This window comes from Elaeis guineensis, chromosome 10 (assembly GCF_000442705.2).
Source record: "Elaeis guineensis isolate ETL-2024a chromosome 10, EG11, whole genome shotgun sequence".
In the NCBI taxonomy this organism is placed as follows: domain Eukaryota; kingdom Viridiplantae; phylum Streptophyta; class Magnoliopsida; order Arecales; family Arecaceae; genus Elaeis; species Elaeis guineensis.
Window position 1 is genome coordinate 65,544,716 of NC_026002.2, and position 24,715 is coordinate 65,569,430.

The following is a 24,715-nucleotide window of genomic DNA, read 5'->3' on the forward strand; positions in this document are numbered from 1 at the left end:
TGTCTCCAAGCATATAGATCACCGATGGATAGATTAAGGTTTGTGATCATTGTGTTCCATTTAATCATTTATAAAGCCGCGCGGCTAGCCATTAGCCCAATCTCTCTAATTCTGCTGCTACGGACCCCACGTACCGTAACGGTCGTATGAGTTCATCCAATATAAACAGTTTCTTGGCCGGCTCGCTCTCTTGCGTCCCACCTCCCAAAGCCCAAGAACGAGGCGAACGTGAGGACCCTCCGCCGCTTTTCTCGCCCTCGCCCCGGGCTTCGCCTTCCACCGCTCGGACCCCAAACCCTCTCTCCACCACCGCTTTCCCCCATCCCGAGATGGATGGCTTCCTCGCCGACCGACTACCGGAGGCGGCAGCGCTTCCCGACGGCTTCGTCGAGAGCTCCTGCGATTCGCTGGCGCCCCGCGCCACAACCGCCGACGCCGACTACAAGGTGCCGCTGATCGATCTCGAACGTCCCGAGGAGCTATGGAACTGGTCGCTGCCACCCCTCGCCGTGGAGATATCCTGCTTCGCCGGCGTCGGAGTGGGGGCCAGGGAGAATCCCGGAACTTGCCTCGATTTCTTGCCGGAGAGGGACATCCAAGAAGTTAGGGTTTCATCGACCCTATCGAGCGGCGCGCCTCTGGAGGCGTCAAAGAATGTGCAATCGCCCAAAGATGAGTCTTTCTTGAATTCTGCTCCCGATTTGGACGACAAGAGTTATCAGGGTTCGGGTATGATGTTTTACCCTGTTAAGAGTTCCGCAACCGTTCTTCTACTTGAGTCAAGAGCCCCTGTAACTGCCCTTCTTTCATACAAAGAAATTTGCCCAACTCTCCAGAAAGCCTTATTTTCACTCGAACAAGCAGTTTAACATAATGTTTGCTCTGTTCTTCTGTTTTCTCTCTAAGGAAAATGGTCTGTTCTTATGGTATTCTTAGAAATAGCAATTGAGCACATCAATAAGATCTGTCGAACGTACATTAGCCTTACAAGTTCCAAGAAATTAAAGATGGTAAAAGATTTGTGATTTCTAAAGTACCTGACTGAAAGCTTCTGTGCCATTCAAAAAGTACTGATATGAGTTTTTTTCTCTTTTAATTTTCTTTGTTAGTGGTAATGTTTCATAACGGCACGCCCATACCTTGTTCACTGCTGTGGTTAAGAAACTAATTTGTCGTAGTTGATTGAATCTTTTGTAAGCACCAAATCAGCTTTCAAGTCTCAAGTTATTTATCTTTGTCTCGACTAGAGGTGGATTAATGCTGGAAAGTCAGAGTTGTGGGCTTTATGTTGGAACAGATGTATTAAATCTAACGTAAAGATCTTGATGGTGACACTACTTTGACAAAAAGGTTGCAGAAGAAGAAACAAGAACTGATGAAACCTTTTGACAAATCACCAAGTTGAACTGGCAACTTGACATAGAGAATTAACACCATAAGTTTTATAATTCATTCATTCATGTATATGAAGACATTAAAATAGTTCTCTATTATAATTACCAACTCTCGGAACAACCCTAAGCCCCTCACTTGATTCAGCTAATGTTTGAGACTTGAGGTGTTGCCAAGGCCCTCTCTTTCAATATTCCCACTCATCTTTCAATATTTTTATAATTTGTTGTCATGTGAAAGAGCTTCTTTAGTTGTTAGTTCATTACTTTTTTCCATCTATTTGTTGCTTAATCAGTATCTGATTTTTTTTCTTCTTCTTTTTTGTTTTTGGTGCACAATTTCTTAAATATGAAAGCTGTTGTAACCCAAGAAAGGCTTGAGTCACTTTGTCGGGAGCTACAATCTCAAAATAAAATGCTAATGGTACTCTCTTCAAATCTACTTATATATTTTGGAATTATATTTTTTTATTTATTTTCCTGTTATGTGTTTATGACAAAATATTTTAAAATACTGAATTAATAGCTAAGTTCTGCTCAATTGCATTTGGATAAAGCAGTAAGTATTTGCCCCTTGATTATGGGTGTCAGAACATCAACTAAATCTTATTTTCATTATGTGTAAACTTGTGAAATTCAAGTTGGGATGCATTAAACACATTATAGGTCTATAATTCAGCATGAGAATGACTATCAGTTATATGTTTTAATAGAAGGTTTTATGTACCAATTTTGATTGCTGTACCAGTATCCAACTACTACAATGGTGATATGGTGCAATTTTTGGTATTGACACTTGGTATAGAAGGTATGCCATATATCAGTTCCCTACCAATACGGGATGGTACACCTAGTACAGACCAATATTGTCTGGCACTTAAACGATGGATCAGTATGCGTAGGTGATATTTGAGGGGGAGATATTTAGGGCATGCAGTTCCTTTACAAGATACCTAGCCTTCTCACTGGTTTGGGACTCAAGGGCTTTGGGAGCATGACTTAGAGTCATCTATGAAGAAGTTTGGTACAAGGCCTGTATTTTGGAGAGAAGTGTTATTTCTTGGAGGTGAGCCTCAAGAGATCATCTCAAATTGTTCATTGTCTTTTGTTCTTATGTGCACTTATAATCTGATGTCAGGTAAGTTGGAAAATTGCAATACGAGATTGGTGAAAGTGATAGGATAAGGTTTTGTTGGGGGTGCTACTTGTCGAGTAGCATAGGATGTGCAGTTTTGAAAGTTGCCTTGGATTGACAAGGCTAAGGATGACATGTTTGAATTTGCTAAGAAAATAGCTGTGAAGATCTAGTGAAAAAAGGAGGACTAAAGAGGGCTTAAGAACTGCATTAAGGTATAAATTTTATGTAGGTAAGATGGAATGGATGCTTGGTGTTCCAAATGTGCACATGAAACATGGGTAAGATCATAAGGAGACACATGTTTCACTCCTTCTATAGAATGAGATGCATGTATGCATTATGCATGCATGTATCTTTTACTTTCCTTTCCTTTTTTTCTTTTGATTCTTCACATTAAATTTTTGGCTGTGGAGCTGAATAATTTTTGGTCATTGATGTGCTTCGGATTTGCACCTGCAAAGTGATAGATTTGTGGAGGGATGGGGCATGAGTTTCATAAATTCTTGACATATACCTGAAGCTAATATGGGAAAAATTCAATGTATTTCTGTGGTCAAAATAATTTTTACTCATGACCAAAAGATAAAATTGCACTTTGTAGTTTATCTATATATATATTGTTGATAAAGAGGCTTTATATCAAAGGTTCGAGAACACCAGTTCTAATTTAGGGAATCCACTGTCACAAAAACACCAGTTAGTTAAAGAGCCTTGGATCAATTGCAACATGGGCAAATGTTGCATGATTTGACTTTGTATTGATTGTTAACTAACTAATTATTGGTTGATTTATTTTTTTTGGAAAGATAAGAATTCCTCATCTGTAATTTTATTGATTATACAACTCAGTTGTTTCAAAAGGAATGCTTGATCTTAACACTGCCAAATAAATGGAAAATGCCTACTTTGGGGCATGCAAATATCTTGTGTCAGATTTCTGTAAGGCTTCAGCCAGGTACCAGTGAGCCACACGATATGTTAGGTGGGGCCAAAGAAGGCAAGTGTTGATTGCACATGTCATGTTGGTGTTTTCATTTACAATAGTACCTATCTGGTTCTTTTGTCGAAAGGTTAGAGTCATGTTGAGTTTCAGTATTTCGTTAGTAGAGGTTGTGTATCTGTGCAACTGAGGAACCTATTGGTGGTTAAATGACAATGTAAGAGTTAAAATAGTGACTAAAATTGTTTCACTTTTAAGGTATATATTTTTGTCCACTCTTGCAAAAAGGGTGAAAAGCATATTATTTCAGAAACCAATGTTTAATTTGCATAAAGTGGAGTTAGCAGAGTAAGCTTTTGCATACAAGGGAATTGTGAAAGTGCACAATTATGTCTGGACTTGCATTGTAATGATTACCTTACCAAGAATATAAGCAACAGTTTTTCTGCTAATTGAGAGTTTAATCAGTGGTGTCAAGAAGTGTTCGACCTCCAACATACATCAAGCTTTGGATTTCTCTTGTCAAAATCTTGCTTATATTCTTTCGGCTTTGCTCCTTTTATTGTTTTACTGTAGCTATGGATTGAGGTGGTTATATCCAATGCTGGAAACAAAATCAAGTCTGAAAACTATCATGACAACCCACAAGAACAGTTTGCAACTTTGATAACATGTTTCCTTAATAAGTATTTGAATGTTGCCAGAATGCAATGAATCCCCTGGAGGGTCTTATGGCTTAAATTGTACAGTTATAATTGGCCATAGGTTCGCATGGAATGAGTGTGTCATGCATCAATATGCGGCATATGTGCATATACACTGCAATCTTATAAAACCATATACCAAAACCATTTTAACATTCAGTTTTAAGTTCAAAATATGATTTTTCTAGTATTATGCAGGTTTTCTTTGTACATCTAAAGTTTCATTTCAACCTATTTTTACCCCTGTTGTGTTATTGATTGTAAATCTGAGTATGTTCAGCTGTATATTTAACATGTGTATTTGCAGGACGAGTGCCAGAGAGTATCAACAGAGGGACAGAATATGAGATCAGATCTGTCTATGATTTTGAAGGATACGGTTAAGGTATGCATACTAAGATATAGTTCAAAGGGTTATAAAATATGCTTGTTCTTGTTATGGTTAGTTTTCCATTATATTGTCTGAAATAGCAGTACACAATCTAGCGATTCAACCTTTACACAATCTGGCGATTCAAGTCTTGCAAATACACTTTTTGCTGTAGCAATATTAGGCAAGTAAGGTAGATATTATTAAGTTGCAGTTTATACCAGCAAAAGCAACAAAGGTAGTCTAGGTTATGCTTTAATGTCGCTATACAGCTTTTCTTATCATCTATTAAAGTAATGTATTAATCAAATAAAACAACTACTTTATAACTATTGGCACAAGTGCAGATGGGGGAGGAGAAATGAGGAAATCATATTTAAGAAAGCAGCAGAGAGGAGAAAATGAGGGATAAAAACATGCATTAACTTCCAGAAACAATATGGATTCATTTCTCTGTAATATGTTCCCAGGACCTCTGAAACAGAGCAGCTTCTTCCCCTACTTAACACCATTTTATTTTCTGCAGCAGTCCTGTGGATCTTGCCCCTCCAGACATGGTCATTCCTCTTGTTCAGGAATCCAGTGCCGTAGCATGTGGCCATTTATCTTTGTTGGGAGGAGATCAAGCATCTCTGCTCCATACTTATTTCTGGAAAGTTTCCCAAACTGGAACCAATCTGAAGGATGTCCAAGTTTATCGTGGAATTGTACATTCTTTGAACAAAAAGGTGTATATTTGGACTCCTTTTCAAGCAGTAGACAGCAGCTAGGCCCATCCATAGAAGATCCATGTGAAGTCAGGATCTTATAAACAAAGCCAGCTAGGTGAAAGCAAGGGATTTAGGGAGAATGCAAGGCAACTTTGATGCTTCTATCATTCAACTTATTCTATCTGCAGACATGATCGTGGCTTAAATGTGAATTTTCCATATTCGTACTGCTCCCAAAACTTTTATCGGCATTTTTGTTGGAACTAGAAAAATGTTATTTAGAAGTGAAACTGCAAGAAGGGCTTATGACTAAACGTTTGGAGATTGCCAAAATATAGACAGCTTAACCCTGATTGTCAACAGAAAGTTGGAACGTATTATAAGAAGGTAAATTGAAGAAGATGGAGAACAACTAATAGACTGTTTACAGTTAGATGAAGGAATCTGTTAATACTTATTTTACTGCAATTGCTTTATGGATATTTTGGAGCTTGGAAATTAGGAACATGAACTTGATCAAGAAACAGTGGGGAATGAAAGAATATTAATTATTTGTTCATAGTTCAAGACAGCATAAGGAATGGATGTTGGTATCTGGGAACATGTTAAACAACATTTGATGTGATGGTGTTTGTATACAACAACCCCTGCTCTTGAGATTCAAAAATGAACTGGTGGATCTCTAGGGACTAAGTGGGTGATCATAAATGCTTGGTATATCATGGTCCAGAACTGAAGTTGTTTTATGAAGAACGTTGAATTTTGAGGATGATTCAACATATGATGTGCATCTTGTTGAGGGAGCATCACAAAAGAAAATCTTTTGAAGAGATCCTCAGAAACAATCTTTATTTGATGCATTATTAGGCTACTTCTAAGGGAGATGATTTTTAATATCCATGTTTTAGATGTTAGGAAGAAGTGGCCTTGTAATAAAATTTGGATGAGATATATTTTGGTCAGTATGGAAGAGCTTTATTGTGGATTCTTGTTATGTACCATTTCTGTTCTTCTTCCTTCTTTTTGATAGGTAAAACCACTCTGTTGAAAAACAGTATTGAGCCAACTGCCAGTCAACCAGACAGGTTGATATTGTTCTTGTGTGCAAGGAATGATTACCTAAACAATCACTTGCTCAGTGAATGTCCAAACGCCTAGCCCTTTAGCCATACAAATCAAGATGATTCCATTTTAATTTTTTCCATTACTTTTTTTTTTTTAAATCCTGCTACCTTGTATAGAAATTCATTCAAAATTATTGATAAAGAAAATACATATAGCTAAAAAGCTTCCCAATGTACATGTACCAAGGTGATAAGGAGGATCCAACGTCACCTAACAAAGAGTTATATTAGAATTTTGTTGAGATTCTGTTCATTATATTACACTAACTCTTGCAAGCTACATAATTTCTGCTTTCCTAAACCTATATGGAAATTTGTCTTTTCAGTTTTATCATTTGCTTTCCTGGTCAAAATCAGGATTTACTCAGGAACAAGCATTCTTAAACTTCAGTGGTTGTCTAACAGCATCATTCTTGGTTGCATCATTTTTTTTGTCAATTTAATACCTAAGTAACCGCACTAGCATGTGTATCATTTTCTTCTTGGCAATATCAGTACATCTATGTTTTCCTTTTTATGGTGTAATGCTTCTGTTTCTGTTATGTACTAATTTGTTATTAATGGTCCTTTCAATGTTGTGATTCTAGGATGTAAACAGTAAGCTTGAAGAGCAGAAAGATGAATGTCTTTATCAACTAACAGAGAATGAGATGTAAGATTTCAATGAGGAATTGAAAGTTATTGTTTTTCTTAGACTGCCTATATTAACAAAGATGTTGTTGCGTATTGAGACCTATACACTGGATTGTCTTTGCTTGAATGCATGGTGAATATTCTCTCTCTCTCTCTCTCTCTCTCTCTCTCTCTTCTTTTTTTTTTTTTGGCATGGGGGGGCGGCATGGGGGTGGGTCGGTCAAGCATGAATTCTACTTTCAAATATTTTTCATTATAAAATTCTGTAAGTTTGTTCTACCTTCTATTATCGTGGATTACCATTTGAAATGATGAAGAAACCATAATAACAATTCTTTTAAAAATGTCAGTTAATTATTTTGTGTGTTAACAAGTTCTTTGAGGTTATCTAGTAAATTATGGAAATGATGAAAACACCTGTTGGGCATAAGGTAGCCGGCAACCTTGGAGATTCACTTTTATTAACTATGGGTCTGGAACTTGAAACGCAGGACTTGGTAGTATGTGGACCAAAAGGGATGAGCCAGTGGGCAATCACTTGGATATATTAAGCCCATTGTCTGGGAGTAATTAGGATCGCCCATCTGCTTTTTTTCCCCTTAATGTCAAGGATTCAGGGCATGTGTTACAGAGTAGTTTGTTCCTTAAGTTGTCTTTGACTAGGAATTTAAAACTTAATATATGTCTAAGATATAAGCAGCCGGATTTTATTACAAATGATAAAAGAGAATTCTGATTGGCAGTCAGTTATACCAGTAGAAGGTTCGACCATGAAGCTGAAGTACAGCTGTTTGATCGACGATGCAACCTGTGGTATGATCTGTGGTTGATCACGAACTATTCTCTTTCCTTTTCTCTTTTTATTTGGAAGCTTATTTGAGATCTAAGAAGAAGAGACAAGGGCTGATTTGAATTGTATTGAAAACTAGAATCTGAACCAGTAAATCTTTCTGGTTATGGTAAATTGTAATTGGCAGAGCATAAATGCAATTGAGTAGTAGTCACAAAAGCAGCAAAGGTGAGGGTCACCAATCTACTGTCAAACTGTAGTAACAACTGATATTCCATTAGTGGAAAAAGGTAACATCACTATTCAATCCAAGTCCTCCCTCGTGAAAACCAGAAAAGTTCATGACTGCTAGCCACATAGCATCTAACCCACAAATGAAATCATTATGTAAAACTATGATCTCAGCCCCTTCCACCTAGTCAGCTGGGGGTACTGACTCAACGCTGCTGGTAATATGCATATTTCAATAACTATTACATGTAGCTGTAACTAGTAAATTAGTTTAATCTTCCCCCTTGGACTAAGTTGCATATGCAGACTGAGCCAGCTTAAAACCAGGTCAGATGGAATATTTGGTCATATGAAGTCTCCAAGCATATCTGTGCATGCTTGGGAGTGTTCTTGATTATAATTTTTAAAAAGTTAATGTATGTACATTTTAATATTAAACAATTTTCCCTGCATTCAAAAGAATTCATTATTATGACTCATTTTGTGTGGGTCCTCCTTAGTCTTTAACCTGGAATGTGGTTTATAGTAACATTTGGATCAGTGTCGCTAAAATCAACTGGTTCCAGTAGTTTAGTTGAAATTGACCAAGATTCACGACTTACTATGCTTACTAATTATTTTGGTGTGTATTGTCATTTGGTGATCAATTCTTTATTTCTTTAGCTATCTTTGTCTAAATTATTTTTATCTTTGGTTGTTTTTTTTATTGTGCTAAAAGAAGAGATGCAATATTATGACCGATAAATCTAACCTCTGAAGTATTTTATTAGGACTATACATTTTTTGGCATTTGTTATGAAAATTGGATGCACCTGGGATTTTGGTTCTAAGAAGTTCAAAAGATCAGTAGCTTTCCCATGATGTAAGATACTTATTTTTGGGTCTTCAAGTGGTTTTTCAAAGGTAAATAGGAGAAAATGAGATTGTGCAGTAGATATTCACAAGGCTTAAGTTTGCTTTGCTAGAACTTAGCTTAAACCTTATATGCATTTACGTGAGATATTACTTAATTGTAGTCTTTTATTCATACTTCATAGGTCATACCATCATAGATTATCTTTTGGTGTTTGATACTTGATATGATGGTATATTTGTTTATGTCCTCAGCTTGTTCTTGTTTTTACTTATGTTTCCTGATATTTTCATCGCGCATTTGGCCCACACTTGAAACTGCAGAAACCAAATTTCTACTGGCCCAACCTAAACAAAGTTTTCCAACCTTGATCTGAAATGGTTCTTGATTTTCTCTCCCTTGCTGTTCATCATAACATGCTATTATTTAGGCAGCATGACAGGTTGACACCTGGACAATTGGAATCGAAAATGACCGCTAGTATCATCAAATTTGTTATAAATTGAACATATCTGCTTCTGCCCCTCTTGTGCTGCATTAATGATTGACTGAGACTTCATATTTGGTCAAACCCATTGATTCTAGACTGACTTCTCCAGTTTATGCAGGTGTTGAAGATCTTGTACATTTTCAAGGGATATTGATGATCAAAAATGACTATCCAACTACTCTTCATTCATTAGAAGTTCCTTTTTTTCTCAATAAGAGGTCTAGATGATAAATTCCTTGCTTCCATCGTCTACTATCAGTCATCAATAGTTGCAATCTAATGAAACTAACCATTATAGGGATTAGGGAATCTATTGAGCGGATGGCCCAGCAATGTTGCTGATGTTGTGATGGAAGACATGATACTTAAAATCCATCATCTAATTAGAGTGCTAAGGACTATGACAGTATAACTGGAGTAGTCAATAATGGGAATACGTCATGAACATATGCCAACGTGGTTTTTTCATTCCAAAACTTTTACAAATTTCTCAGTGAATTTATACGAATCTTGTTTCTGTTATTTAAGTTAAACTGATAATGTAAATGGATCGCTTTATGATTAATAAAGTGATTCTATACGGAAACTGCAGCTCTGTACTGAGTTAGTCAAAACTTATAAGGGCTTGTTTAGTATTGTTGTTGATTTTGTGTTTTTGTTTCTCTACCAATTAGTGAAATACCACAAACAGATTGATGAGATAGTATTTGCACAAAACTCATGGCATTTCTTGCTTTTGTTTTCATTCTTTTTTGAAAACAATAAATCTTTGGTACCAAAATATCTAGAGGTTTTACAAATAATTTAGGGTGCATTTGGTTACACTTTTTGATTTTTAATTTTTAATTTTTAAAAAGTATTTTTTATTTTTTTTGATTTTTGCTATCGAGTAAAAGCAAAAAAGTAAAAAATATGTTTGGTAACTATGTTGCTATAAAGCAAAAAACAATATTTGGGGATGGCAGATGAAGAGTTCGACGAGGGAGAAGGGTTCAGAAAGAGAGGGAGAAGGGGATGGGGAGATGAAAAGCTTGACGAGAAAGAAGCATTTGGGCTCTTTACTTTTTGATTTGGCATTTTAGACGTGCGAAAGCAAAAAAACAAATTTTGAAAAGCAAAAAATTTTTGCTTTGCATATAAAGCAATTATTTTGATTATTTTGATTTTTACTTTTTGTTTTTCATGATGTTACCAAACATTGCTTTTTGATTTTTATTTTTTAAAAATTAAAAAGTAAAAAAGGTATTTTTTTAATGGCTAACCAAATGCACCCTTAGAAAAGGGTTTCATCATACTGATGTTCTCTCCAGTCCATTTCTCCTTTGGCCTTTGAAAAACCAGAACCCAAAAGCAATACCCATCAGGCCCTAAGAAACCATATCATTTTTGTAAAACCAATTTTTGTTAAAAGCATTTTAATGAGATGAGAAAGAAAACACCATAAAACAATGTCATAACAAATTTACCAACTCAATGATGACAGTCAAGTTAATATAGGCTGTATGATGTTTGAATCTTCCTCATCAACATACGGTTACTCAATGATATTATTCCCTAATTCTATCAAGATCATACATCTGTCTTCATAAAAATTCTGGTTGTTGTCTTTTGTCATGTTGATTGGTTACTAAAACTAATCTAAATAGTTTTAGGTTTCGAACTTGATTTAATTCTTTGGTTTTAAGAGGGTCATAAATAGGCTGCTTCACCCCATCTCTCTTGTTTAATAATGTGAATTAGTTGAAAAAATACAATGGTAGACACTATTAAACTTTTTAACCAGATGATCTGCCATCTCTTTCAATGCCCATCCTTATCATGTTTCTCCATCAATCCTCCAAGCAAGAGTAAATTCCAGTTTGCTTTTTTTGGTTATCTCCTAGAACGTTAATTGAGGTGAGTTTTTTTATTAGGCTAAGAAAGAAGTTAGAGCATCTTGCTGACGAGTATGCACTTGCTGAACAACAATTTGCCCAAGAGGTATCCTTCACTATGCCAAACTAGTATTGCCCCAATTTTATTGTTATACTTTTCCTCCAAGATTTAAATTCGGGGTTAATTTTACTGCCTTTGGAATTGTTTGACTAACCACCTGCTCCAAAATATGAATCTGTAGATGAAGCAGAAAATTCTGGAACTTCAGCTTGTTGATCTGAACATTCAACAACAACAAGAAAGGTCAACTCAGGATCAAACCCAGATGCAGTTATATGTTGAACAGATTGAAGAAATATTGGCCACTGAGAAGAATCTGCATTTACAGCTAGCAGATGATGGAGATAAATTTCAGCAATTCCAAGTACTTTTTAATTCTATAAGCTTCTGATACTTTGAAATCATATGAATAAATTCATTATTACTCCGCTGTCAGTTATTTAAAATTTTGATATTATTTCTGCAATACAGATCTGCATAAATTTTTGATTCATGATGCTAGCACTAGAGCATTTTTTGAAACAAATGCAATTTAGATGCTTATGTGTTGAGACTTGGCATGAATATGACGACTCATGTGATGAAGATTTAATGAATTGAGAAGTGTGATGTGTTGTACCAGTGTATCCTTGCATGATATGTTTACCATGTTGAAAATTGCCATTCATTGACAAAGAATGGTACACAACTACCATATGCATACTCTAGATAGACACATGTCACTCTAGGAAAAAATAATTTCAATATTTGGATAGTTTATAATAACTGATAAGTCATGTTTTTTGCCTTAAGTTTGTTTCTTGTAAACACATCAAAGGCTTCGAATTTTCTGAGATATGAATTGCTTTTTTCTGCTATACATAATTGGTAATGGACGCTAAACTATATTCATAGTTTTAGAGCAGACGACTTTTTTTGGAGAATGAAAAAAAATGACAATTAATTAAAATATTTCACGGAAAAGAACAATCTACAAAATCTAGGCCTGATGTACACTAGCACACTCCCCCACCCTGTGTGCTCAAAGTACCAAGATTGGCAATCATGCCAATTGACGTTAGCACACTATGCAATTTTGAAGTAGATGATACTTTAGACCATGTTTAAAATACCAATACCAGTACTTGTTTAATACCTTGCTAGTGTGGTATAGACTGGTTGATATGATACCAACACACAATGTGCTCTTGGTGCCACGACAACAAAATATAGGTCAAAACCATGTGTAAATATGGTACAGGAACTATCAGGACTGCTGGGACAGAGCAGTGCACACCAGGATTTGGACCTTGCTTTAGACCTTAGATCTGATACCATAGTGCATCTAGTAATTATATGTGAAGCTGAAGCATAGTTATTAGGTAAAAGTATTTTTCTATTTTACTCAGTGTTTCAAATGATAATTCAGAAAGGTAATACAAAGATACAAGCTTGTAGATTCATAAGTAAATACTTGTGTTGATACTGATATTGTAGAGTTTTATGACCTTGGATTAAGGTTAGTAATGTCCTGCCAGACTTCTAGAAACTTTTGCACCAGCTTTCAACTTTTGCAACCACCTCTCAAGTCTCTACTTGACATTGAACCTAGTAATACTAGTTTATCATAAATTTAGAACTGCAAATACATTACAAGCTCATCTTGTTATCTATACTAAGCAGATAATCTGTTTTCATTTTGTCTTTAATATATACATTTTTTAAATAGCCTGTGCAGATATTAAGTTCAAGCTTTGTTTCTTCAGGATGCACTGTTGAAAAGTAATGAACTTTTTGATTCATTTAAGCAGGAGATGGAAAAGGTATGTATACTTCTATTTACAAATTTAGTGCTGATAAGAGTTCTAATCCAATGCCTTGTATTAGGACATTAATTTTAATTTGAGCTGTTTATGTTAACATATTTTTCTGTTGTTTAAATTTTGATCAGATGGCAAGTTCAGTAAAGGAACTTAAGAAGGAAAATGAGTTCTTAAAGAGCAGATGTGAGAAATCAGATATCACACTTGTAAAGCTTGTTGAGGAGGTAGGCTGAACATTCATTAAAATCTATTGCTAGAAGCTAGAAATTGGAATATTGTTTAAATGAGAATATTTCAATGAGCTTTTAAAAAACTTATTCACTGTACCTATTTTCTTTATTTGTAATGTGTAATTGGTTCTTTTCATCTCTACGAGACCTTCATATTTGGAAATTTCTAATGTTTTTGATATCTTTTCTCAGAGTCCATCATGTCAAAATTATGCTTCTAAATATAACATATAGTTTAGGAAAAAAAATCTTTGAGGATAATCTGGAAAGAAAGGTCTTAAATCTCCTGGTGCACATTGAGATCTTGGCAGGTTGTCAATCACATTGTTTAAGAATGATGCTAATGGGAACTTCCATAACCATACTTGTGAAGGCTCTCCTTATACCATAATCATATTATCGATCCCAAGTGCTGTGACTGATCTCCTTATAAGGCACATGTAATTTGCTGTTTGTTTTTCATAAAATGGCAACTGGTTTTCCACCAAAAGAATCCTGTTCATGGTTTTTTGAACCATTCTGGCACAATGACTGTTATATGCTTGTTGACACTATTGATGTTCTAGATGATGTTTCAGACAAAATGGAAAAAAAAAAAATCATAAGCATATGTTGAGACATCAAGACCTTATGGTACAAGGCTGCATTTGTTCTCATATACATGGTCAGAATTTTCTAAACTATCCTTGGAGAATTACTCTTTTATCTACTTGAGAAAAAGGAGAGGTAGGGCCCTCCAAGCATTTTAATTTGTGAAATGGACACCTTATGTCCGTAGAGTTCAGGAGCCTGAGCTGAAGCGGGATTTATTTGGCTGCAAGAAAGAACTGATGCTGCAAAAAGGATATTAGACAACATAGAGAGCATCCATATTGTGTATCACTAGATACCAAAGAAATATAAAGTAATTCTTTTTGGTCTTTTACTTCCATTGAATATTGGCTGTTGCATTGGAACAGGCACATCTATTGAAATAACTCAATACCTGATACATTTTTAACTGAGGTAAGATTGATCTTGGGAAAATATGGTGGCTGTTTTAATTGCTTATGAAAACAATGGATTGGATTCTGCAAGAAGCTGTTGTTTGAGATCAAGGGAAGGGGAACTTCAAAATGGGTGCACCAACAAGGTAGAATTTTGTCGGTAGTCTGAGATATTCACCACTGTAACTGACACATACAACATAGCCACATCGCCACATCTCTGTCTTATGTGTAACGAGGCTCCAATTTGAAGGAATCCAGCATATAAATTCATCATAGCCATTCAATCTAAACACTCGTAAGTCGTAACCTTTTAATATACCTCTGCCTTAACACAAATCTTATAGTATGATAAGGATTAACAGGCAAGAGATTATTACTGCTTGTTTAGCTACTTGCTGTGTCTAGGCTAGGTTTAAATGTGTTGCTATATCAAAGTAATATTTTCATACGCTTAGCTAATGACATTATTCACCTTACAACCAACCAACCCTAGGAATAAAGAAATTGAGGACCATTCTTTTGCTAGATCCATTAGTATACACAGAAACCCTCTTTTTGAAGGGGATGATGCTATCTATATATTTTCTTTAGTATCTTTTAGCCTGCAAAGAGAGCATGAGCAACTGCTTGTGATTTTGGGACAAAAACAGCTTGTAGAAGTAGCACTTTGGAATGAATGAAACAAAGAACAACAATTTCTTATACAATCAACAGGTTAGGTTTTATGTTGCACATTCACTTATTTGCAGCTTACCTTCACCATAACAGTCAATAGTGTAGCATACTTATTTTTTCTATATTGACAGTCAATAGTGTAGCATAATTATTTTTCTATCTTGAATGAAAGCGTGAACACATGAAGAAGCAGCTGGAGAAAGCAAAAAATCAGAAGGAAAAGCTTGAATCTTTGTGCCGATCACTGCAGGCAGAAAAAAAAAAATAGAACTCAGTAGTGGGTGATAATGGTGATCCAGTTACCATGCAAGTCAGATCGGAATCAGCAGGCAAGTCTCCTGAAGCCCACAGAATTTGGCAGTTTGCATATGCAAAAGTTTGCCAGACATTCATAAGATGCTGTTTTGCAGGTAGGCCGACTGAAATGTGATTCTTTCTTTCAGCATGTGAGTAACATGAGATCATTTGCCTTGTATTATCAGAATATATGATACTAATCATGTTGGAAAGCAATTATTCAGGGGGAAGGCAATATTGCCTTTTTAAATATATAAATACAAAGAAACAATTTTACCACCATAGCTTCGTTGTGCTAAATACAAAGAAACAATTTTACCACCATAGCTTCGTTGTGCTCTGACATCCTGTCAGGAATGTCGCACATCCATTTGATAAGGGAGAATCCGGACTTGTTTGCCAGTATGTGGGGGCATGGGAATTGATTTATAAATGCTTTTGATCTTTTCTTTGGATTACGTTGACCAGCAATTTGCTGTTAAACCTTGTAGCTGATCTCAGGTATGAGCTTTATTTCTATATCCTACTGTCCAATTCAGAAAGTCTGCCATATTTCTGTTCCCCTAGTCCAATTCAGAAGGCCTGCCACTTTTTTAGGTACATGCGAAGGGGCGCAACTTGACTACTGGAATTATTTCTGCTTTGCCATCTGGAATTCTTCGGATCCCACATGATGTTTCAAATCTCTGCTTGATGTTGATGCGGGAGGTTATGGGCATCAGAGCCTCAGTGGACGCATATGATGTCAAGTAGCTTGTGTGGAATCACACGTGGCTGGAGGAAAAAAAAAAGAATTATTGCTTGATGTATGCCCAGCCCGTGTCTTATGCCGCTGAGGATATTTATGGCCACCATTAGTCTATGGACAGACGGGGAGAAGAAAGAAAAATCCATGATTGATAACCATAGTTGATTCTACCGGAAGCGTTTACCGAAAAAAGGTTCAGTTACGGGTGAAAATGAGGAAACTTGGCAAGCAGTCCCGTTTTGTGATTCAGGTATCTTCAGGTGAATGTGAGAATGGGTGCTGGGACCGATACGTTCTCTCTGTTCCAAAAGCATAAGCAATGAACACGACTGTAAGGAATGGAGGTTGTATGGACCTTCTCAGTCAGATCTCATCCAAGCTAAGGAACACGTGCTGCATGGATTGCTTCACCACCACAGAGAGTAGAGGACATCTAAACATGACAGCCAGTGAAACAGATGAATTTATGGAATTTCTTCCAGATGCTCCAAGATCCATCCTTGAACCTGAGCACTGGCAGCAATTGGATATCCAAGCAAAATAAGTTTTTCTCAGAATCTAATGCACAAACACTTACTAAAACAATTCACAATCCTTAAAAGAACGAATGATAAGCAACTATTTGGGACAAGGCTCAGTGAATACCCCTACGAAAGTTAAGCAAGACGTATGAATAGAACTTACTCATCAACAGCTCGAAGAGCTCCGAGGAGAGTAGAAGCAAACGCGGAATTCGGTCCACGTATCCACCAGTTGGGTTTCCTCCGCAGATAGATGATGCCGCTGTCTGCCTGAAACCGAGTAGCTTCTCGACGCCAGCGGCATCATCTCTCCTGCGTAGGAAACCTTTGGGTGACGACTCATTTCTCCCTCCAGGCAAGATGCCAATGGCTGCGTTTGTGAAGCCTCTGTAGTCTCTACGTACGACCCACGTTGCAGAATACAATTAGAAGTAATGCCTTGTAGTCTGGATGGAACAGACCATACCTTTCGTGCTTTATGTCGTCTCTTTCAGCAAATTGTTCTTGTACCAGCGTGACGACATCCTGACATCAGGGCCCCTGTGTCAGCTAAGACTCTAATGCTGGATGCTGCGTCGTGTAGTGTCTGTCTCAAAGCCCAAACAGCCAATGCTACAATAGTCCAATGACCATAAATATTCCATGTGGCTTTAATCTCTTTTCTTTGTTATTGCCTCCTATCAGTCGGTGAAGGCGATGTTGCCGGTTGTTGGGCATTTGTTTGTTTGTTTCCCGGGATTCCAGGACATTGGATCACACGAGCAAATTGAGGTCTTCATAATTCGAGTGGGGTTGCCAAAGCTAATGAGGGATAATAAATTCAGGTTTAGACTTGAGGGCTACATGCAGGGGGCTTCTGTTGGTGGATTCTGTGGGCCCTCAAGTCTTGTCAAGTGACGTGGCCTGATGGCCCACTTTGTTGGTCAATAGGTGCTTGATACGTGTGCACAGGTGGCTGATTGCTGTTTGAGAGATGGCAGCGGAGTCGGGTCTCTAGGATTGTTTAGATATTTTAGATATGGATGCTCAGCTACATTGGATGATACGTCAGCAATTTATTATCATATACTTTGATGTTTTAATTTCTTCGTCAGGTTGCCTGCTGGGGACAGCTGGTGGAAGACGAAACCTGGCTCTGGCTGGAACGCCACAAAGCACTACGGATGCTGTCTGATGTCGTTTGGCTTTTGCCATACAGAACATAAAATAAGTAGGCTTTGGCCGTGCCAACTAGTTGGTTCAATATTTATTATAGGTCATGTATATTCTTCGTGCCCATTAAGATTGATTCTTTTGAAGATGAATATTAGATGATTTTGACTTGATGTCTGTATTAGAGCACCTAACTATAGGCAGGGTATTTCTTTAGGAATTGCTAGTGATTCTTTTAAATTATCAGTATGATTCGCATGTAAACACTACAGGGTACTTAGGAACATTATTCATGAGTTGATTTAACATTGTTGCTGTATGAACTGCCAGAGTAGATTGAAAAGGATGGGCTACCAAAAAATAAACAAAATTATTAAATTCGACACCAAAAAACAAAAGCTGATATGTCTGGTGGGCTATGCCAATGTCGATGTTATCATCCGAAGTGACGGAACATGGGGTTTTGTTGCTGCAGTGTTGGAATTGGAGAAGATTCATGATTGTGCTTGTGCACATTGCATACTTGGGTGGAAAGAGGTGTGATCATGCTTCACTGGATGTATTTATTTTGTGGCCTAATTATTTGTTTCTCTTGGTTTACACATGCGCACGCACACACATATACATACATATATATATATAGGAAGCATATCAAGTGAGACATAATAATAATCATTGGATTAATATCAATAGTTCAGATAAGAACGCAGATATTCAAACTATCCGAATACTTTTAGGGTTTATCAATTTCTTCCTTTTTTTTATGTGCGTAGAACGCTCATCTGAATCGTTGATTTACATCCAAAGGTTATTATTATGTTCCCACCTTCAGATATTAAACCACTCTCACTTGATACACCCCCTATATATATATACATACATACATATACACACAGATACATACATACACATACATACATACATACATATATATATATATATATATATATATATATATATATATATATATATATATATATATATATATATATATATATATATGTGTGTGTGTGTGTGTGTGTGTGTGTGTGTGTGTGTGTGTGTGTGTGTGTGTATCTATGTATGTATGTATGTATGTATGTATGTATGTATGTATGTATATCTGTGTGTGTGTGTGTATGTATGTGTATATATATATGTGTGTGTGTGTGTATAAAAAGAGTGAACTTATACACAAAGGTACAAGATAGAAAGAAGAAAAGAAATTATTGGTGGAACACTCCCTCACTGGCTTGTAACTTCTATCTGGATCTTAAGATCTTCAATAAGCTTTTCAGGGAAGCCTTCTGGCTCTTAGGATAGCTCTTGAAGCTTGGGAGTCCAGGGGCTTATCCTCCAATATTAGCATTGGGGGTCTTTTCATAGAAGTTTGGCTGGCTCATCTTTACTTGGACTTCAAGTAGCTTGACATCAAAGTAGCTTGGTGGTGAATCATCTTTAATAAAGTTATCTTGGAGCTGAAGTAATCATCTTTGCTTGTGAGTGAAGCAACTTGGTGACTTGTCGAGGAATCAACTTTGTTGGTGACTTGTTGTCAGTGGACCATCTTCCTACTATAAACTTGTTGGTGAAGTAGTAGAGTAGTAAAGTGATAGGTGCTGTTGAAATACTGAGGTGGTTCTTTATGAGAAATAACTGAGCTTGTCTTCATATTTGTCTGCTTCTTCTTCATTCTTGAGAATCTGCCTACGAACATCGTTTGATGCTGGTGAGTAAGTTGTGTCTGTCCAGATGTGCTGTCTTTTTGGTATTGGAGTTTCTGGACTGGATGATGAACTGGCACTAGATGCTGGAATGTTTACTTGCCTTGGTTGTGATGGCATGCTTCTCCTACATCCTAGTCTTCCTCTATACACGTTTTCAAATCCAGAGGAGATCAAGGGAATGGTAAGTGCTGGATTTTGTTAGTGGACTACTGCATATTGGCTATCTGGTGAAGGCTGCTGCTGTCGTAGTTAATGAATAGGAGTATTGGTGGCTGAATGCCTGTCTCCTGAAAAAATTTGGTTGATGGACTAGAGGTGGAGTTTGGGCAGGTGGAGGAGTGCGTCCTTCACTTGGGTTATATAAATGATGAGGAATTGGTGTAGATTAGTCGTGAAGACTTGAATAGTAGTTGAGGAATAGGATCTTCTTTGGTTTGGAGAATGGTGGTGATGAAGATGTCTTCGAGGATGATGCCTATGGGAATATCTATGACAATTTCTTCGGGATGGCATTGGAAAGAATTGGTCTGGCAAAGGTTGAGGAATGAGAGATGAGAGGGGATGAAGAATGAGAGATTCATAACTATATTTATAGGCCGATTTAGTATTTGAATTGGCTGTCTTTGGATTCTCTTTGGATGCTTCATCTGTTTTGAATGATTCAATGTTCTAAATTTTTTCAAATGATTAACGAAAAATCAAATCACTACCTCTTAATAATAGCTGTTTGAATGGATTGACTGATGGGTAGTCTTATCTCTGCTGCTTTTGTTTCTTTAGATTCCTTACTTTTGGATGGTAATATTTGTGGTTAGGTTTGGAAAAACTCTCGTATGGAATCTTTTTTGATTCTCCCAAACAGATGAATACTTTATGAAATGGCAAAGTGGGATAGATGAATGAACACTTCATGTGAATTTAATGCAGATGATTTGAAATATATTTTATCATTTATGTAATGAATTTAAATAGGGTATACTTATCTCAAAGATATTTTGTACTTTACTTTGAATCTTATCAGGATAATTTTTTGGATTTAAAATAATATTCTAATTTTCTTCTCTTTCTGACAGAAAATTAGATTGATTTATCAGGTCTGTTGTGACCCATATTCTACCATCTGATCAACATCTATAATACTGAGATTTACAAGCTTCTTAGTAAACATCAGTATAATTAACTAAAACATAATCTTCTATATCAAAATTTTTTATGTTTTGGGTTTTTAAGATTCCATCAAGAAATTGGGTATGTGTAATAAATTTGAAAGGGATAAACAACTTCTGTTAAATTTCTTTCTTCGATTCCACTGTAAATTATCATGTCTATTTTGTTTCTATCATCTTTGAGTTTTCTTAAAATTGTAGAGACTAATTTTGGAAACATATCTAAAGGATAATTGTAATCTATAGAGGCTATTCTAATTAATCCTTTATTTAAAGATCTAATTATAAGATCAGAAGGGTTTACATTTATATTTGGGATGCTCAGCTTTGGCCAACACCAATCTATTATAATATATTTTTTTAAGATTTTCAAGTAATTTTTTAATTTTTTTTGGTTGAAGAATATTTTAAAGTTCAGAGGGTAATATTTTTTGGGTCTTATTCCAAATTCTTAACCTTTGTTGACAAATCATCTATTTAGAATTTGGACTACTATCCCCCATAAGGTCTAGTTCAGAGTTGGATAGAGCTGGGGGTTGAAGTTTATTTTTATGCTGAGTATCTTCTTTTGAAGTTTCTTGAATAGTTTCTTTTCTTTTGTTCATATTTTGGTTTTGACTTAGTGATTTAGAGATGCTAAATGGAAAGGAATTCTTTCTGGACTTCAAGGTCTTATGGCCTAAAGATTTTTATGGGCCAAAGGCTCTTATTTTTTAATTTTAAGTTTTCTTTTGGATTTTTTCAAGGATTTAAGTATTGAATTAGGTTTCCATAGAAACTTATTTAAGGCTTGAATCCTAGTACTAAGCTTTTCTTTCTTTAGTATGATTTCATGATTGAGATAGGATTCAAGAGTTTCCTTATTATTTTCTAGAAATTTTAAAGTCCTATTAAGTTCTCTTGGTTGATCTAGAATAGGAGGTGTTTCAAAGATGATTAGATTTTGATATATGACCAATTTTTCTGATTGAGAGATTTTAAAGTTTAAAGATAACCTTATTAGGATTCCTAAGTTTCTTGATATTTTCCATAGTAAGGCCAGAATTTTTATAGATTTTTATTATAGATTTTGATTGGGTCTAATTTATTTTTTGGGGCCAAGTCTAGGACCTTCTTCCTAGATAATCTTTTCCTTCTTCTTTTAGATTTTAAGAATTTAGGATGAATTTCATTTTCTGTATTTTTTGAAGGAATTAATGTTTCAGATATTTCAGATGATCCTGTTTTCTTATTGTCTAGGTGAGTTATATTATCTATCTTGGATTGATTTTCTTTATTTTTAAACTCAGATTGATTTATTATTTCTTCTGAATAGGCTTTATCTTTAGACTTAAAAGTTTTAGTATCTTCAAATATTTTTATTTGTTCAGATATAGTTTTTTCTTCAGGTGTTCCTCTTTTTTTATTCTTATTTAAGTATTGTTGGATCTGAGGTACTTTTAGGATTTTAGAATAAGTTGTGGTTTCGGATGACTCTATTTTCTTAGGTTGAGGTTGTTCATTTTTGTTATTTTGAAGACTTGGATAAGAATATTCAATAATTCTTTTGTCTTTCTCCCAATAGATTGATATTTTCTTAGTTAAACAACTACAATCTTTACCCTTTTTTACAACTTTAGAACTATGTTTATACCCTAAATTAGGCCTATTTGATTCAATACTAGTCTTAAATTTTATCCCTAAATCATATTTTTCAAACCAATCAAAAAATTTGATAGTAATATTGTTTGATCTCATAAAAGTATAGTATCTAGATTGGATTGCTACAGTTTGAGTTATATTATAAGTATTAAGGACTTGTTGTCTTTTATGCTCATTATGTTTAGCAAAAAAATCTTTTTTGAATAACTCTTCAAAGTCAGAATCTTCTTTACTATAGTGGGATGAGGATTTGTTTTGGAGATTTGATTGTTTAGATTCAATTTTAGAGATTGGCCTGGGATTTATTTTTGATATAGGATATGAGAATGATTAATATTGAGAATAATAATCTGGAGTTTCATTCTCATTGTCTGATTCAGAGTAAAAAGACTGCGTGTCATTGTTTGGGTAGTCTAGAATATCTTCTAGATATATGTCTTTATATGAATCCATGTCTTTTTAGAAGAATTATCGAGAGGTTTTAAAGATAATTATCAAAAAGGTGGCTAGGATTTTAAAAGTATAAGTGTATGATCTGAAGGGGGTTTAATATTTAAGAAATCCTAAGTGAGTTAGTCTATTTATGGTTAGATATCTGGCTACCTTTGTAGTCAAGATATAAAAGAATTTCTATATTCTATATGGTTAGATTTCTTATAGGTTAGATACCTAGCTATCTTAGTATTCCAGGTATTAAAGAATAAAGTTTCTAGATAGATATAAAAAAGAATAAAAGAATAAGACTTCTAGTTGCTTACGCACCTAGAGATCTAAAAATGTATTATAAAAGAATGGAAGAATAAGGATACCTAACTACTTAATATTAGTATAAAATACCAAAATATAAAAAGAGCGAACTTATTATATGTTAATCTATAAGTATTCTATGTTAGTGACTAAAGACATTCTAAAATACTTTGTCTAGATACTAAAGAGATATATACATACGCGCCACAGTATCTGATGCCATGCATGCCATGATATCTACCTTACAGTATCTTCTATGTAGTGGATGGTTCTGATACCATCATCCATACGATACCTAAAATAACATGTTATAATATCAAAGTATAATGATATCGTGGGTGCTCTAGGACCAACTCTGAGGGAGCTTTTCGGTTAAAGGAAGAACCGTAGTACTTCTAACCAAAGAATTTATATGGTAAGACCTATGAGCAGGATCTTGCTCACTCAAAGAGTGAGGCCCACTAAGATTCTACTAACAGATCATAAATTAATTTTATCCTATAGTACTTAAACCTAATCCCAAGGGTTATGGATGAGACCTAGAAGTAGAACCTTACTCACTCAGGAAGTGAGGCCCGCTAAGGTACTACAGATAGATCACAAATAATTCCATCTTAGGATGGCTCTATCCTAAATCTATCTAACCTAAGATTCTTAAACGACTCTTAAACCTAGGGTTTATGTACTAGAATCTATTAGTACAAACTTACTTACTCTAAGATGACAGAGAGTAAGGCCCGCTAAGATCTACAAACAGATTATAGATTAACTATGAACTATAAATTTATATCATTAAAGATCATAGCTCAGATATGTAAGCCTTTATAACTATAAATCTCCTAAGATACCATTATAGCACACAGTTCAGTGAAATCAAACTATCTATGCTAGACTATCTATACTGAGTCTATTCTACTATGACTCTTCTAATATATAATCTAGACTCTAAGGTCCTTTATACTAAACTCTTTGTACTAAACACTCTAAACTCTAAACACTATTCTTTATACTAAGCTCTAGACATTATATGACTCTTCTGAGATACTATACTAGACCTAAAGTTTTCCTATAGATTATCTATGGCTAACCTAGAGGTCTTCTAACCTAAACTCTAGTTAGGCTAATGTAGACTATCTAGACACTATGGTAGTCTGGGTGGACTCTAGACTCTTCTAGTGGACAGGATGGTCATATTCTACAGGGTGGACATAGAGGTTTCTAAGAAGGAACCTAACGGTGAGGTGAACCTAAAGGTGGACTCTAAGAAGGAACCTAACTATGAGGTGAACTTATAGGTGGACTCTAAACTTAAATAATAAGGATATATGGTGAAATCTAAGATTGGTCTGAATCCTAAAGCTGGATAATACCTATGGGTAGGATCGGTTGGACAACACCTGTGGGTTGGACACTGGCTGGACAACTATAAGGTTGGACACCTATGGATATAGTTACTATGGGGTGAATAGGATAAACAATCTATAGGTTGTCCTTCAGGTTGCTTAAGGGTTAAGGTATCTATGGGTTTACTATGGGTTATCTGAGGGTGACTCTAAGATTTACCTAACGGTGGTAACACACTAAAGGTGACAACATTCTAAAGGTTTCCTATGGGAGTGGTTTTCTAAGGAAACCTATGGACTTGCTAAAGGTTTACTAAAGGTTAACCTATGGATTTCCTAAGGGATAACTATAAGTTAAATCTAAGTTATATTATGGGTTAGATCTAAGT

General features: G+C 35.5%; 1 protein-coding gene across 3 annotated transcripts; it reads left to right on the top strand.

Moving 5' to 3' along the window:
* Positions 1 to 128: 128 nt before the first annotated feature.
* On the top strand, positions 129 to 15,584 carry LOC105035117 (uncharacterized). 3 transcript variants are annotated; one of them, XR_012134885.1, is made up of 10 exons: positions 129 to 729; positions 1,748 to 1,815; positions 4,481 to 4,558; positions 6,965 to 7,029; positions 11,288 to 11,354; positions 11,491 to 11,673; positions 13,055 to 13,111; positions 13,240 to 13,335; positions 15,178 to 15,334; positions 15,420 to 15,584. XR_012134885.1 is itself a non-coding variant. In XM_029261840.2 (9 exons), exons 1-9 carry the CDS (start codon positions 147 to 149, stop codon positions 15,271 to 15,273), a joined length of 1,293 nt encoding a protein of 430 aa, XP_029117673.2. In that variant the 5' UTR covers positions 129 to 146; the 3' UTR covers positions 15,274 to 15,584. The 3 variants fall into 3 exon arrangements, 1 of the variants encoding a protein (XP_029117673.2); XR_012134884.1 differs by having other exon boundaries at positions 130 to 729; positions 15,178 to 15,338; XM_029261840.2 differs by having other exon boundaries at positions 15,178 to 15,584.
* Positions 15,585 to 24,715: the final 9,131 nt, after the last annotated feature.

Bases quoted from the DNA above. Each gene is read 5' to 3' on its own strand.
- LOC105035117 (XM_029261840.2), top strand. From the start codon at position 147: ATGAGTTCATCCAATATAAACAGTTTCTTGGCCGGCTCGCTCTCTTGC. The intron at 730-1,747 runs GTATGATGTTTT...TAAATATGAAAG, and splicing joins CAAGAGTTATCAGGGTTCGG to CTGTTGTAACCCAAGAAAGG. The intron at 11,674-13,054 runs GTACTTTTTAAT...TTGTTTCTTCAG, and splicing joins ATAAATTTCAGCAATTCCAA to GATGCACTGTTGAAAAGTAA.